Source organism: Ranitomeya variabilis, chromosome 3, assembly GCF_051348905.1.
Source record: "Ranitomeya variabilis isolate aRanVar5 chromosome 3, aRanVar5.hap1, whole genome shotgun sequence".
Classification (NCBI taxonomy): domain Eukaryota; kingdom Metazoa; phylum Chordata; class Amphibia; order Anura; family Dendrobatidae; genus Ranitomeya; species Ranitomeya variabilis.
Window position 1 is genome coordinate 656056954 of NC_135234.1, and position 14194 is coordinate 656071147.

The 14194-nt window shown below is 44.2% G+C and overlaps 1 protein-coding gene across 2 annotated transcripts in view; it reads right to left on the bottom strand.

The window, feature by feature from the left end:
- Positions 1 to 2870: 2870 nt before the first annotated feature.
- The window catches only part of CDK4 (cyclin dependent kinase 4), a 52706-nt gene continuing 41382 nt past the window's right edge, over positions 2871 to 14194 (bottom strand). The window contains exons 5-8 of one of the 2 annotated variants that reach the window (XM_077297785.1): positions 11962 to 12071; positions 9096 to 9146; positions 7122 to 7257; positions 2871 to 6407 (exon numbers count right to left, since the gene is read on the bottom strand). In XM_077297785.1, coding sequence (XP_077153900.1) covers positions 6267 to 6407; positions 7122 to 7257; positions 9096 to 9146; positions 11962 to 12071 — 438 coding nt within the window. In that variant the 3' untranslated portion in view covers positions 2871 to 6266. The remainder of the gene's footprint in view (positions 6408 to 7121; positions 7258 to 9095; positions 9147 to 11961; positions 12072 to 14194) is intronic. The other variant, XM_077297786.1, reaches the window with a different exon arrangement.

A 14194-nucleotide genomic window follows, 5' to 3' on the forward strand; every position in this document is an offset into this window, starting at 1 on the left:
CGTTGCAGCGTCCTGGATAGCGATCTCGTTGTGTTTGACACGCAGCAGCGATCTGGATCCCGCTGTGATATCGCTGGTCGGAGCTAGAAGTCCAGAACTTTATTTGGTCGTCAGATCGGCGTGTATCGTCATGTTTGACATCAAAAGCAACGATGCCAGCAATGTTTTACATGGAGCTAACGACCTGTGAGAACGATAAGTGAGTCACCATTACGTCACTGGATCGCTCCTGCATCGTTCTGGAGCTGCTGTGTTTGACGTCTCTACAGCGACCTAAACAGCGACGCTGCAGCGATCGGCTCGTTGTAGCGTCGCTGAGTGTGACGGCACCTTAAGTCTCATCTGTCTTCAAAGGGATGTAAGCAGAGACAGGGAAATGACCCAAGAAGCATTGGCACGGAAGTGGGCAAGGTAATTATTAGGTGCGAGTGCCAGAGGTAGGCAAATTGTCTCTCCAGAGAGGAAGAGGATTAGAACACTAGTGCCACCTATAGGAGGTAGCGATCCTGAAGGTAAATATAGACTCTTAACGAGTCTTGTGACATGACTTGGGATAAAAGCCAAAATCTCAATTTACACACACACTGTTTCGAGGTATTGCCCCTCGTCGTTGCAAAGTGTGAGATCTGGTTTGGCTGGGTGAGAGGCGTCTTACCTGACTCCAAGGAGTAATGTTGCCAGTGATAGGACCCACCTCAAGCTGCAGGAGAGAGGGCTCCTAATTCTACTGGTGTTTGACCAGTAGTGGAGATGCCAGCTGGACTAGGGGGTTGGAGTACCTCTGTCCTGGAGATAAGTGTTAGACCCGCATGTGTCAGTCACTTGTGGTATATATTATAGATGTGCTGTAAATGTCTCTTATAAGAGGTCAGCGCTGCAGGTTGAATGGGTGGCCACAGCAAGTAACGTCACTTTAGTGTCTTCCTCCATCCTGAAGCTGAGGAAATACACATCTAATGAACATTGCCATATTGAAACATCTGTCCAGTCAAGACTGCATGGTTCTGCTCCACAGATTCCTTTTCTCATGTGTCCACTAATTTATCACTGGGCCTACATTGTTTTATTGTGAATGAGAAAATCCAAGTCATTGGGTTTTATCTAGTAGCCCCCTCAACTTAAAGGTTATGGCCACCTTTAACATGGAAGGGCGGGGTAAAAGATCTTTACATATGTTAGTGGATACCATTAGTTACGACAATAGCAGTAATATTCAGACTGCAATCTTCCTACTTTCAAATCCTCCAATATGCAGTTTGCATCCTGAGCCAAGTTTACCAATGCTCTGGTGGGAGCATCTCTCTAAGGGCTGTCCCACACGTCCAGATAATTCCGGTACCGGAATAAATCGGTACCGGAGTTATCCGTGTCCGTGTGCCTGGGACTCACGGAGGCCATACGTGCGGCACACGTATGCCGCCCGTATGGCGAGTGGGTACCACACGGAGCGTGTGGTACCCACTCTGCATGGTGCTGAAGCTGCGATTCATATCTTCCCTGCAGCAGCGTTTGCTGCAGAGAAAATATGAAGAATAGTGTTTAAAATAAAGATCCATGTGTCCGCCGCCCCCCCACCCCCTGTGCGCCCCCCCGCTGGTCAGAAAATACTTACCCGCTCCCTCGCTGCTTCCTGGTCTGGCCGCGGCTTCTCCTGCATGCGGTCACGTGGGGCCGATCATTTACAGTCATGAATATGTGGCTCCACCTCCCATAGGGGCGGAGCCGACTATTCATGATTGTAAATGAGCGGCCCCACGTGACTGCATACAGTAGGAGGCGCGGCCAGACCAGGAAGGAGCGGGTAAGTATTTTCTGACCAGCGGGGGGGCGCACAGGGGGCGGCGGACACCTAAATCTTTATTTTTAACACTATTCTTCATATTTTCTCTACAGCAAACGCTGCTGCAGGGAAGATATGAATACCGGCTTCAGCACCATGTGGGGGGGACAGCGCTTACTGTAGTGCTGTCTCCTGCACGCACACAGACCCCAGACGGAGAATGTCCGTGTGAGGTCCGTGTTTTACGCGGACCCATTGACTCTATTGGGTCCGTGTAAAACGTGCGCTCCCACGAACACTGACATGTCTCCGTGTTTGGCACACGGACCGCAAAAAATCAATGACATCTGAACAGATGCATTGATTTTTATGGGTCTACGTGTGTCAGTGTCTCCGGTACGTGAGGAAACTGTCACCTCACGTACCGGAATCACTGACGTGTGAAACCGGCCTAAGTAGTATGGGCAGGATGTGAGCTCCATGGTGCGTTTGTCACCATTAGCCAACATAGCAACAGAAGATCTATCCAGCTTTTATTTCTATATTATAGTATCTCCATGTGCTTTTTTTTTTTTTAAGCCTAATTCTCCACCCTCCCTGAGACACTTTCTCCCCTCTCCAGCCACAGTCTGTAAATGCTGACAGAAGGGAGGTCAAGCTCTGACAGATTTGTAACATTTCGCAAAAGCATGGCGTGAAAGGCTTTTACACACTCTGCAACATCAAAATGATATTTTTTATGGACAGAAGTGATGGTTAGATTGTAAAGGGAAGTGGCTAACCTCTTTAAGGTTACATTCTCAACAATGCAACCAGTGCATTTGTTGTGTGTTGTCAAAACAGATTTGTAGGGGTGCCACCTCTGAGGACCTGCTACTTAACGTTGACATGGTTAATATTACGTTTTGGACATTAGACATTCCATTTCTATGGACAGGCAAAGTAAATAGACGTGTGAACATACCTAAATGCATAGTCAGGCTAGCAAATGAACAGAACATTATGTGCAATGGAGCCTTTAAAATATTTTGTTTCTTCAGTTTTCTAAAGCAGAAGTGGATCTACAAGAAAGGACACTTTCAAAGGGAAATGCAGTCATCATGAGAGTCTGAAACCTCTTTATTATGCACAACAGATACACAAAATGGAAACCTCAGGGTAGACTTCTACCAAGTCCAGCGTTCTGTTTGATGCACCAACGTCCTCATCAAATAATCCGCTGATTTATTTATATTGTTCCTGCTCAGCACAATATTATGAGCTTTATTGGGGACTACATGCCCTTGTTACAAAATCATACATAACAGCAAAATAGAGATCTGAAAGAATCTTCTTCCACAACAACAATATGTTTCTCTCCTAACATTTTACTTGGCAGTAAAGGATATACCACTCCTCGTCTCTATCTTGGGGAATAAGGCACATTCTGCAATAAGTTTTGTAAACCAAAATTAGGAGTGGAACCTAAAGACAGGAGAAACGTAAGGAAAGATTTCCACCTGCTCTTGGTTTTGACCCACATGGCAGTGTGCATACGACAAAATCAGAAGTGTAACAGAAAAACTGCATTGGTAACATTTGTACCCATTCAAATAATGCCAAGAATCTTGGTGGCAGAACTAGCCTTAAGCTAGTTTTACATGCAGCACTTAGGCTATGTTCACACAGGTTTTTGTTTTTATTATGTGGTTTTTTACAGCAGTTTCTACTCCAAAATCCACATGAAAAAAAAAAACAACCAACATTTCAATTCTGCTTTGAACAAACCTATTCACGTCAATGGGAAAACAATTCTGTAGTCTATATAGTTAGTGATGAGCGAGTATACTCGTTGCTCGGGTTTTCCCCGAGTACGCTCGGGTGGTCTCCCGAGTATTTGTTATTGCTCGGAGATATAGTTTTCCTCCCCTCAGTTGTATGATTTACGGCTTCCAGATACGCTGAATACATGTGAGGAATGCCTGTTTGTTAGGGAATTCCCACATGTATTCAATAACAAATACTCGGAGGTCACCCGAGCGTGCTCGGGAAAACCCAAGCAACGAGTATATTCGCTCATCACTATATATCTGCAGGTAAATAGTGGTTTCAGAGGAGACAGGTTCCCTTTTGTAGATACACAACTGCTCCCTACCAAAGTGAGTGATGCACAATTACTGATCATTATCAGTACCAAGGATGGTAAAAGAACAAATCAATTTTAGAACAAATTACACCACACCTGTCACTTCAAGCAAGGATCACCAGGCTACGACTTGCGTACCTTGGAAACATCATACGAAGAGAGCAATCACTGGAGAAGGACATCATGGTCAGAAGAATAAAAAGAACAAGGCGAAGAGGAAGACCAGCATCCCGATGGCTTGATACCATCAAGAAAATGGCAGGTAAGACCCTGGTAGAGCTATCTAGGTGTTTGCACAAGATCGATCTTCCTACAGAGAGTTCATCCATCAAGTCGCCATGGCTCGAGATTGCCATAATAAAAAAAAAATTCCCCAATATGAGGATGACCACGGACAAGTCCAAGTTAATCCATTAAAATCTGATTACAACACGGAATAAAGTCACTTTTATAAGTCAGCCTCTAACATCAAGCCTTTACATGAAGGTCTTACCAAGCTACACCCAGCCTAGAGAGCGTCCACCTAGTCTGTATTGGCTGATCATGATGTAGTAGAAGCAAGTTCTGCTGTTATCTGTGTAAGGGTATGTGCACACTGAGTATTTGCAGCAGAATTTTCAGCACCAGAAACCAGAGTGTTGGAGGAAAAATACTACGTACATTCACACATGCGTTTTTTTTTTCTCTATTCATTGGAATGGGTGAAAGACACAAAGAATGGACAAGTTGCAGGAAAACACTTTTAGGCCATGTGCACACGTTGCGGATTCTGCTGCGGATTTGGAAAATCCACAGTGCAAAACCACTGCGGTTTTCACTGCGGATTTTATCGCGGTTTCTTCTGCGGATTTCTCTGCGGTTTTTCAACTGCACTTTCCTATTGGTGCATGTTGAAAACCGCTGCGGAATCCGCAGAAAGAAGTGACATGCTGCGGAAAATAATCCGCTGCGTTTCCGCGCGGAATTTTCCGCAGCATGTGCACAGCGGGTTTTTTTTCCCATAGGTTTACATGGTACTGTAAACTTTGGGAAAACTGCGGATCCGCAGCAAAATCCGCAGCGTGTGCACATACCCTTAGGCTATGTTCCCCCAATTAAGTATTTGATGTTGCAGATTTTCTGCACCTTTTATGTAAATACATTACTTGTGTTTTTATCGCTGCTTTTTTTGTCTCTTATTGCGATGTCATGTGTAAATAAAGCTGCTTTGTTTGTGATACTTCCTAATATTTGGGTTTGACAATAAAAACGTTATTGAAACGCTGACTTGCATATTATATGCGTTTTTCTTACATTTAACCACATGTGCATTTTTTAAACTGCAGATTTTTCACATCCAATTCAATTCTATGGGGAAAATCTGCACAGAAAAGTAAAAAACTCAGCGTACCTGCAAGAGAAATTGACATTGCAGATTTGAAACTTGCACAGAATTTCTATAAATCCCATCCACTTTGCACCAAAAATTCATTGTGGGTACACAGCCTTATGTTTCAAACGCATGGGGAAAAAAAACTGCGTGAGAAGTGTGCAGCTAGAACACAGAGCGAAGAGATGTTCTTAGAGATGTCCATACAATGCACCAAATGACTAATAAAATATGAAACCGGTAAATTCCGCATTGGGGAACGTCCCATTTGCATGCAGATAGAAATCTCTTTACTTTGCACATTTAAAGAAAGATGTGATCATTACAAGTCAGTTTTTAATAGTAGATATAAGCCAAAGAAGTAGGCAGTGTGTATGCTTGAGCTGAGACTACAAGTTCCTGGCTGCCCAATAGCCCCTGGCAGGGGATGTGCGCGACAGCCGGGGAGTTTTGGGTCACCTCGGCCAGCAATCCTTGATCCAATCTCCCCTCTCTGGTCCCTGTTACCATACAGCTGGTGCAAGTCAGTCTTAAATTCACTAATGTTTAAAAAGCAGAAAAAAAAAAGAAAAGGAGCCAGGAATAAATACTAAGAAACGTCTTGAGGGCGACTATGTAAAATGTCTTCACTGGGTATAAAAAGTTTATCTGTGGCTCAAAACTGGACACATTGTCATGACCTAACTTATAGATCTGGAGAATTCATGGCGTTGGTGCCATAAAACAGCTTATAAAGTTAAAAAAAAAAGAAAAGTGAAATAGAAAATCCCTGTGTTGTGAGCAGTCATCCCGATAATGACGCACTGCTGGTCTTTGCATTGAAATGTCAGGCAACACTAGCTCGGCCTCGTGAGAAATCTTTCACCTGAAAAATGAATCCATGGTGGACGTATTGAACGAAGCAGGGTGAAGCTTAGTGTCATGGTAAAAATCAGCAATCTTCTATTGATAATCTAGAAGTAAAAAGCAGACGGATCCAGTGTCGGTGAGCTTCACTTCACTTCATCTGCTGTGGCGCATGCGTGTGGGAATGGTTCTGGTGTGGAGCCGGTCTCGTGGTCCTCGGAGAAGAAGGCGTGATGAAGAGCCTGGGATGCAGATGTACGGCGCAGGGGGTTAAAGGTTAACATTTCCTGGAAACAAAGAGAATCTCGTCAGTATGTGATCCCGGCTAATTCCATATATGATTTGACACAGTAAGGCTACTTTCACACTTACGTTGTTCAGAACTCGTCACAACGCGTCATTTTGTGAAAAAAACGCATCCTGCAAATTTTCCCGCAGGATGCGTTTTTTTCCCATAGACTTGTATTAGTGACGCATCGTGACATATGGCCACGCGTTTTGTCCTTCGTCCACTGGTTGCGTCGGAATTTGGTGGCCCGTCGGGAAAAAACGTTCAAGGGAACGTTTTTCTGGGCGTTGTGTCGTGTTTTTCCGACTGCGCATGCCCGGCAGGAAATCTCTCTCTCTGTCTCTTTCCTCCCCGGGACTGCAGACGGAAATGTGGAAGGACATACTTCCGTCGGTACGTCGCGCCGACGCTTTGTGACAGCCGAGTACCAACGCAAGTGTGAAAGTAGCCTAAGGGTTAAATTCACATGTAGCGGATTTGCTGTTACTTGAGACCATGTAAGTATTATAAAACTAGAGATTAATTCATGGCAGTGAACATCAGAATGAACCGACAGAAGGGGCCCCTGTTCCAGGACACCATATCAGCCCTTTGTAGCACATCATAATGTACAATCCCACCAGTTTTGGAGGTAAATGAGGGCCCCCGGTACCTCTTCGGTAGCACCAATAGCAGGTCCGCCCCCGATCTTCTGTTACCCATTACTACTCACTAGTAGAAGCTGTGCCCCCGTGGCATCAATTTCAGGAATGAACTTCTCTACTGACTTCGGAGTCATCGGTGAGAAGGCCGATCGTGACAAAGTGACGTCTTCTGGCCATTCTTCTTCAGAGGGGAGTCCAATCATACTGTAGACAGGGGACAACCAGAGAAGACTTCAGAAAGGGGCTCTCAACAATTACCAATATAAAGCTACTTTCTCCCAGAAACTCCCGTACGTGGGTTGTGTCTGGTATTACAACTACCCTGCCATGAATGGGGCTGAGGAGCTGTAGTAAATCCAGACATCCCACAATTTACTAGAGGCAAAAATAAAAACAGGAAACTTTACATAATTAGCCTGAAAATGATATTAAAACAAAGACACCCATTCATTAACCCTGTATGGCGGTACACTGCACCCCAACAAGTCTGTATTAAAGGACATGTATCAAAACAAGCACAATGACAAAGTAAAGAAGGTCTCCTTATGTTTCTGAGATTCCAAAGCAGCTTCTATTCTTTTGTTACAAAATGTCATTCAAGACTGGAGTTTTTCCTTTTGGCATTTTATGTATTGTTATCATTTGCGCGCTTTACTCCCATAGGCCGTGTTTCACAGCTTGCAGTTCAGATTCCGCACTGCAAATCCACAGCAATTTACTGTACAGTGCACGTAAACGGGGCTTTCAAAATCCCAATCACTTGTGGGAAAAATCAGCACCAAAATAGAAGCAGATTTTCGTTGAGGAAACCACCTTATTTAAGACTTTACAAAGGAATAAGGAGAAATCCGCTGCCATATCTGTAAGGTAGACATGCACGCTGTCTGCACATTCCTGGCCAGATTTGCAGGGGAAATTCTCTACAAATGTGTGAACATGGCTTTAAGCTAAGTTCAGACAAATGTATTTTCTGTGCACAGGCTCTCAGGTAGGCGTGAAAAAAAAATCACAGCATCCATGTGTTAGGCTAGGTTCACATTGCGTTAGCGCAATCCGCTAGCGCTAAACGGATTGCCCTAACGCAATGTTTATTTAGGGGTCGCGTTAACGTCCCCGCTCTCGCAGATCCCTGCAAGCAGCGTCCGAGGCGCGCCACAGAAGAACGGCACATCGCTAGCGCGAACCGAAAAAGGCACGCGCTAGCGATGCGCTACAGGGAAACTTCACATTGCTGTCAATGGGTGCGCTAACGGACCCGTTGCACGGCGTTAATTGCGACATTTTCGCCGTGCAACGCTGTCGGTTAGTGTGCACACATTAACGCAATGTGAACCTAGCCTTAGTCTGGTCCGAGTAGTGTATAGAGAAAGACGCCCCCGCGCCCTTCACTACGCGCACAAGCACAGTGGGCAGTCAGATCCGCAAGGCTTAGTGCTCGTCTTATTGTGCTCCGAATTAGCTTTCTAGAAGACACCGATGACTATAAGGAGCCCTTGTACCACGCACAGGCTGACTCACCGACGCAGGGCTTACATGGCGAAGAGGCGCAGCGGAAAAACAAGACAAATATTATTTTTCTACAGTGTACATCTATCCCAGGCATCCCATCAGGTCACTATGCGGCCTAATAGTCTCTTTAGGCTGAAATCACACACAATATTTGGCAGCATTTTCTCCTGACATTTCCTTTGGCGTGTTTAACTGCATGGTCAGATGCGATCTGTAAATCTTTAGCACATTACTGAAAAGTTTACTTTTTGCTTTTTTTTATCCCACAAAGCCGCATCCTCTGGTGCAGTCCCCATAGGCTTTCATATGGAACATGGAAACAAAAAATTGTATTAATATGTTAAAAAATTAAACACCAAAAATGCTTCTAAACATTGTCCAAAAAATGAGAAAACCATAAAACTTCAGGACATTTTTTCCAATTACAATTAAAAAAAAATACTGTAAAAAGTGTGTGTGAAGGAGCTGGAGGAGTCGTCACATTTGCACATTATATTCTTTGTTATTCCCATAGTTTCCCTAATGCAACTTACTCAAAAATCTTGCAGAGCTGGTCAGCTTCTGAATTCCCACAGAAGAGAGGCCTGTAAGAATAAAGAGAACATGAACATTTATCTTTCCAGAACGTTATCCCCCAACCAAAGGGGTCCAACCATTCAGCCCCTCCGTGGTCCTGAGAATGGGGCTCTGCAGAGCCCCATCTTGACAGGGGTAGATGTCAGGTCAAGAACGCGTTCCTCCGCTCAGACGAGGGGGCACTGATGAGCCCCATTACTAGGATCACTGACACTTCCATCGATCGCCCCCCAGTTATCAGCAAATTATCCCTTTCCTGTTGATAGGGGATAAATCAATTCTGAACCCATGATTAAATGGCTTGCCCATTTTCTTCTCTTATGAGCCCGCAGGCCCAGATATTTGTAACGTTACGTAACCCAAGCTGTACTGCTCCAGGGCTCCGTTTCCACTGCTGCTCCGGTCTCCGTAGAGCTCAATGGCTCATGCAGACAATACTGCCCAAGCTCAGTGATTGTCTGCAGAGCTGTAGATATGACATCACCGCTGCAGCCGATCAACAGAGACTAGAACAGCAGCAGAGTGGCAATGCAGAACCTGGGGAGGGCGAGCAAAGCTCAGATTGGAATTTGACACATAAGTCACCTTAAGGGCTACAAATGTTAAAGTGGACAACCCCTCTAAATCCTGCCAGTTCTAAAAGATATGTACACCTTTCTAAATTTCAAAGAAATGCATGCAAAATCACTTTTGTAATGAAGTTTTATTCAGTTTATGTTGCAGACGATAAATAGTGCAACATTTTTAACTAATTATAAAAGTGGTAATAGGTGATAAAATTCACATATTATTAAAATGGATATTAAAAAAGCCTCCAAAAAGGTGCACAAAGCTCTCAGGCGAAGACTGAACATGCAGACATGCTTTACACATGTGAATAGTGTGCCTCCTTCAACCAGTCCTCCACTTTTTGGGCGCCCAGAAGTTTCAGTGTGTAATTTCTTAGAGAAATCAGAGCACATGTAACGCTCCACAGCGGGGACACAAGCAGCCCAGGTAGCTGCTAGCCGAGAGCCATTTCTCCATGAACGACTGTGCTCTTTGGAAAGCGTGAATGCGACATAATGGGGAGGGCATGTTCAATTGTAGCATGTCTGATCCTGCTTCTTCCTCCAACAGCTCCAATAAAAGAGATTCTTTATTAATGGTTAAAATCCAGTGACATAATAGATCCTTGCTGTAGTACAAATGTGGGGGTACAGAGCCCATGCAACGCGTTTCGATCGCTGCCGATCTTAATCAATGCATGCTTCAACAAAGAAACAGTGATTATTTTATAAAATAATGAACCAATACAATGCTGAGTTCAGATCACATGACTTATACCACAGATTTGGCAAATGAAATAGTCCTGCTCAAGCAATGCAACAATGGAACATTCATATAACTTTATTAAACATTAAATACATGAAACATTGTACGATTTAAAAGAAGAAAGAAAGAAAAAAAAAAAAAAAAAACACACAGAAAAAAGAAAAGAAAAAAGGGAAATGGAAAGTTAGCAATAATGGTACATAATTTCGTTTTTTCTGTTTAAACCACCAGGATGTCTCGTTTGTAAATTATACACCCAAAACGCTTCCCTAGTTAGCAGACGTCTTTTAATGTCTCCACCTCGTTGTGGTAAACTAACTTTCTCAATTCCCTGAATAGTCATGTTGGACACATTACCAGAGTGATATACATTAAAATGTTTGGCAACAGCTGAAGTATTTCTATTTATGGCGTTACTACTGGTAGTAAGTAGTAACGCCATAAATAGAAATACTTCAGCTGTTGCCAAACATTTTAATGTATATCACTCTGGTAATGTGTCCAACATGACTATTCAGGGAATTGAGAAAGTTAGTTTACCACAACGAGGTGGAGACATTAAAAGACGTCTGCTAACTAGGGAAGCGTTTTGGGTGTATAATTTACAAACGAGACATCCTGGTGGTTTAAACAGAAAAAACGAAATTATGTACCATTATTGCTAACTTTCCATTTCCCTTTTTTCTTTTCTTTTTTCTGTGTGTTTTTTTTTTTCTTTCTTTCTTTCTTCTTTTAAATCGTACAATGTTTCATGTATTTAATGTTTAATAAAGTTATATGAATGTTCCATTGTTGCATTGCTTGAGCAGGACTATTTCATTTGCCAAATCTGTGGTATAAGTCATGTGATCTGAACTCAGCATTGTATTGGTTCATTATTTTATAAAATAATCACTGTTTCTTTGTTGAAGCATGCATTGATTAAGATCGGCAGCGATCGAAACGCGTTGCATGGGCTCTGTACCCCCACATTTGTACTACAGCAAGGATCTATTATGTCACTGGATTTTAACCATTAATAAAGAATCTCTTTTATTGGAGCTGGAGCACCTTCTGTTTCTACTTTGTAATTATCCCTCGTCTGGATCCGAGACGAAGCTCCGTGCGCCTGTAAGGATCGGTGAGCTGGCCATGGCTTTTTAGCCATCATCTTATTTTGTTTTTGTTCTTCCTCCAACGTTTGCAAAAAGGGGAAAACATGGACACCCTCATAGACAGCCACTGCTACCGCAATAGGTGGCCTCTGTATCCTTTCAACTGATGTTTATAGGCACAAAGTCCAAAGCATGGCCGCAAGAAGGGTGTGGGCTCAACAGAATGGAAGTAGGTTAATTTTTCTAAACCCAATAATCGTTTAATGACTCTAGTACATTAGTGCAAACCATGGATACGGATAGATAAGGGAGCACATGACGATATCGCTGTTGAATCAGGCGTTTGCCCATAGACTGCGCTCTCCATGTATCCGTTTTTCTATGGCTGCTGCATGTCATTGCATAGATCACTTACTTCCGTCTGAACATTTCAGCAAAGATGCATCCTACGCTCCAGATGTCTACTGGTGTGGCATACGTGGACTGGAGCAACACCTCCGGGGCTCGGTACCACAGAGTCACAACCTACAGGCAAAGGAGAGACGTTACTGAAATGAAATTAGCACAAAGCAATTTGTGTACCCAATAAAATATATACATTAAAAAAAAAACAAGTTAAAAAATCCATAATACACGACCTGCAGTTTTTTTTGCAAGCACAAAATCTCCCACTCAAGCCAAAAAGAAAACGCCCCTAGGGGCAGGTCATGTGCAGTAAAACCATCTGACTCCAGGTGAAAAAGTTTTTTCTTAAATCAACAAATAAAGTCTCCTCCTCAGTGTCATGTGAACAACTCTGTACCCAAATATTGCCCCCTCGCTCTTACAGCAGGAACATGCCAGAACCCTCAACCATCCGGCTGTAGCCACATCTCTATAAAACAGCAGAGAACGACATGTAGAACAAGGGAACATGGGGCTCATGTGGAAGTTGTGCCTTGGGCTGGAGTCACACCAGTGTATAGCATGCAATGCGACGTGCTAATGACCCGAGGGGCCAGCTCTGCTGCGAGTGTGAGCCGAGCGTCACGCTACTGTGCTCCGAGCCTCTCGCACGACAATCGGAGCACAGCTGCGGAGCAGACGGATAAAGAAAATTACATTTTTGTGTTATGTTTTTGATTTTTTAATTTCTGCATTTTTTTAGTTTTAATATCAAAATCTGTATTAAAAGACAAGTGAAATCTTGCAATTTTCACACTGTTCACTGGGGCTATTTTAGATTCACACTTCCTGTTCTGTACAGATAACTTTTCAGCAGGCTCATTATCACAGGCAGGATTACAATGAAGGGTAACACCTCTACATACAGTAGATAACACAATGCCCCATTCACAATAGGCGGTGTCATGTATGAACACGCTCAGTAGATGCTCCTGTACAAATGAATAGGGTCAGTGTCAGTCTGTCGCTGCTAATGTGCCTGTGAATTTCTTGAAAGAACGTATGTACGTACGTACATACATATATACATACACACACACACACTGTGCACATGCTGTTTGCTGTGTCTGTCAGCATAGTGTCCAGAAGCTGCAGCCGCTACCAGGAGACAGGCCAGGACACCAGGAGACGTGGAGGGGGCCGTAGGAGGGCAACAACACAGCAGTAGGATCGCTACCTCAGCCTTTGCGCAAGGAGAAACAGGGGGAGCACTGCCAGAGCCCTGCAAAATGACCTCCAGCAGGCCACAAATGTGCATGTGTCTGCACAAACGGTTGGAAACCAACTCCATGAGGATGGTCTGAGTGCCTGACATCCACAGATGGGGGCTGTGCTCACAGCCCAACACCGTGCAGGAAGCTTGGCATTTGCCACTAAACACTAGGATTGGCAAATTCACCACTGCCGCCCTGTGCTCTTCACAGATGAAAGCAGGTTCACACTGAGCACATGTGACAGACATGACAGAGTCTGGAGACGCCGTGGAGAGCGATCTGCTGCCTGCAACATCCTTCAGCATGACCGGTTTGGCAGTGGGTCAGTAATGGTGTGGGGTGGCATTTCTTTGGAGGGCTCCACAGCCCTCCATGTGCTAACCAGAGGTAGCCTGACTGCGATTAGATACCGAGATGAGATACTCTGACCCCTTGTGAGACCATATGCTGGTGCGGTTGGCCCTGGGTTCCTCCTAATGCAGGACAATGCCAGACCTCATGTGGCTGGAGTGTGTCAGCAGTTCAGCAAGATGAAGGCATTGAAGCTATGGAGTGGCCCGTCCGTTCCCCAGACCTGAATTCGATTGAACACATCTGGGATATCATGTCTCGCACCATCCACCAACGTCACGTTGCACCACAGACTGTCCAGGAGTTGGCGGATGCTTTAGTCCAGGTCTGGGAGGAGATCCCTCAGGAGACCATCCGCCGCCTTATCAGGAGCATGCCCAGGCATTGAAAGGAGATCATACAGGCACGTGGAGGCCACCCACACTACTGAGCATCATTTCCTTGTCTTGAGGCATTTCCACTGAAGTTGGATCAGCCTGTAACTTCATTTTCCACTTTGATTTTGAGCATCATTCCAACTCCAGACCTCCGTGGACTATTAGTTGTGATTTACGTTGATCATTTTTAGGTTTTACTGTTCTCAACACATTCCACTATGTAATGAGTAAAGAATTACAACTGGAATATTTCATTCAGTGA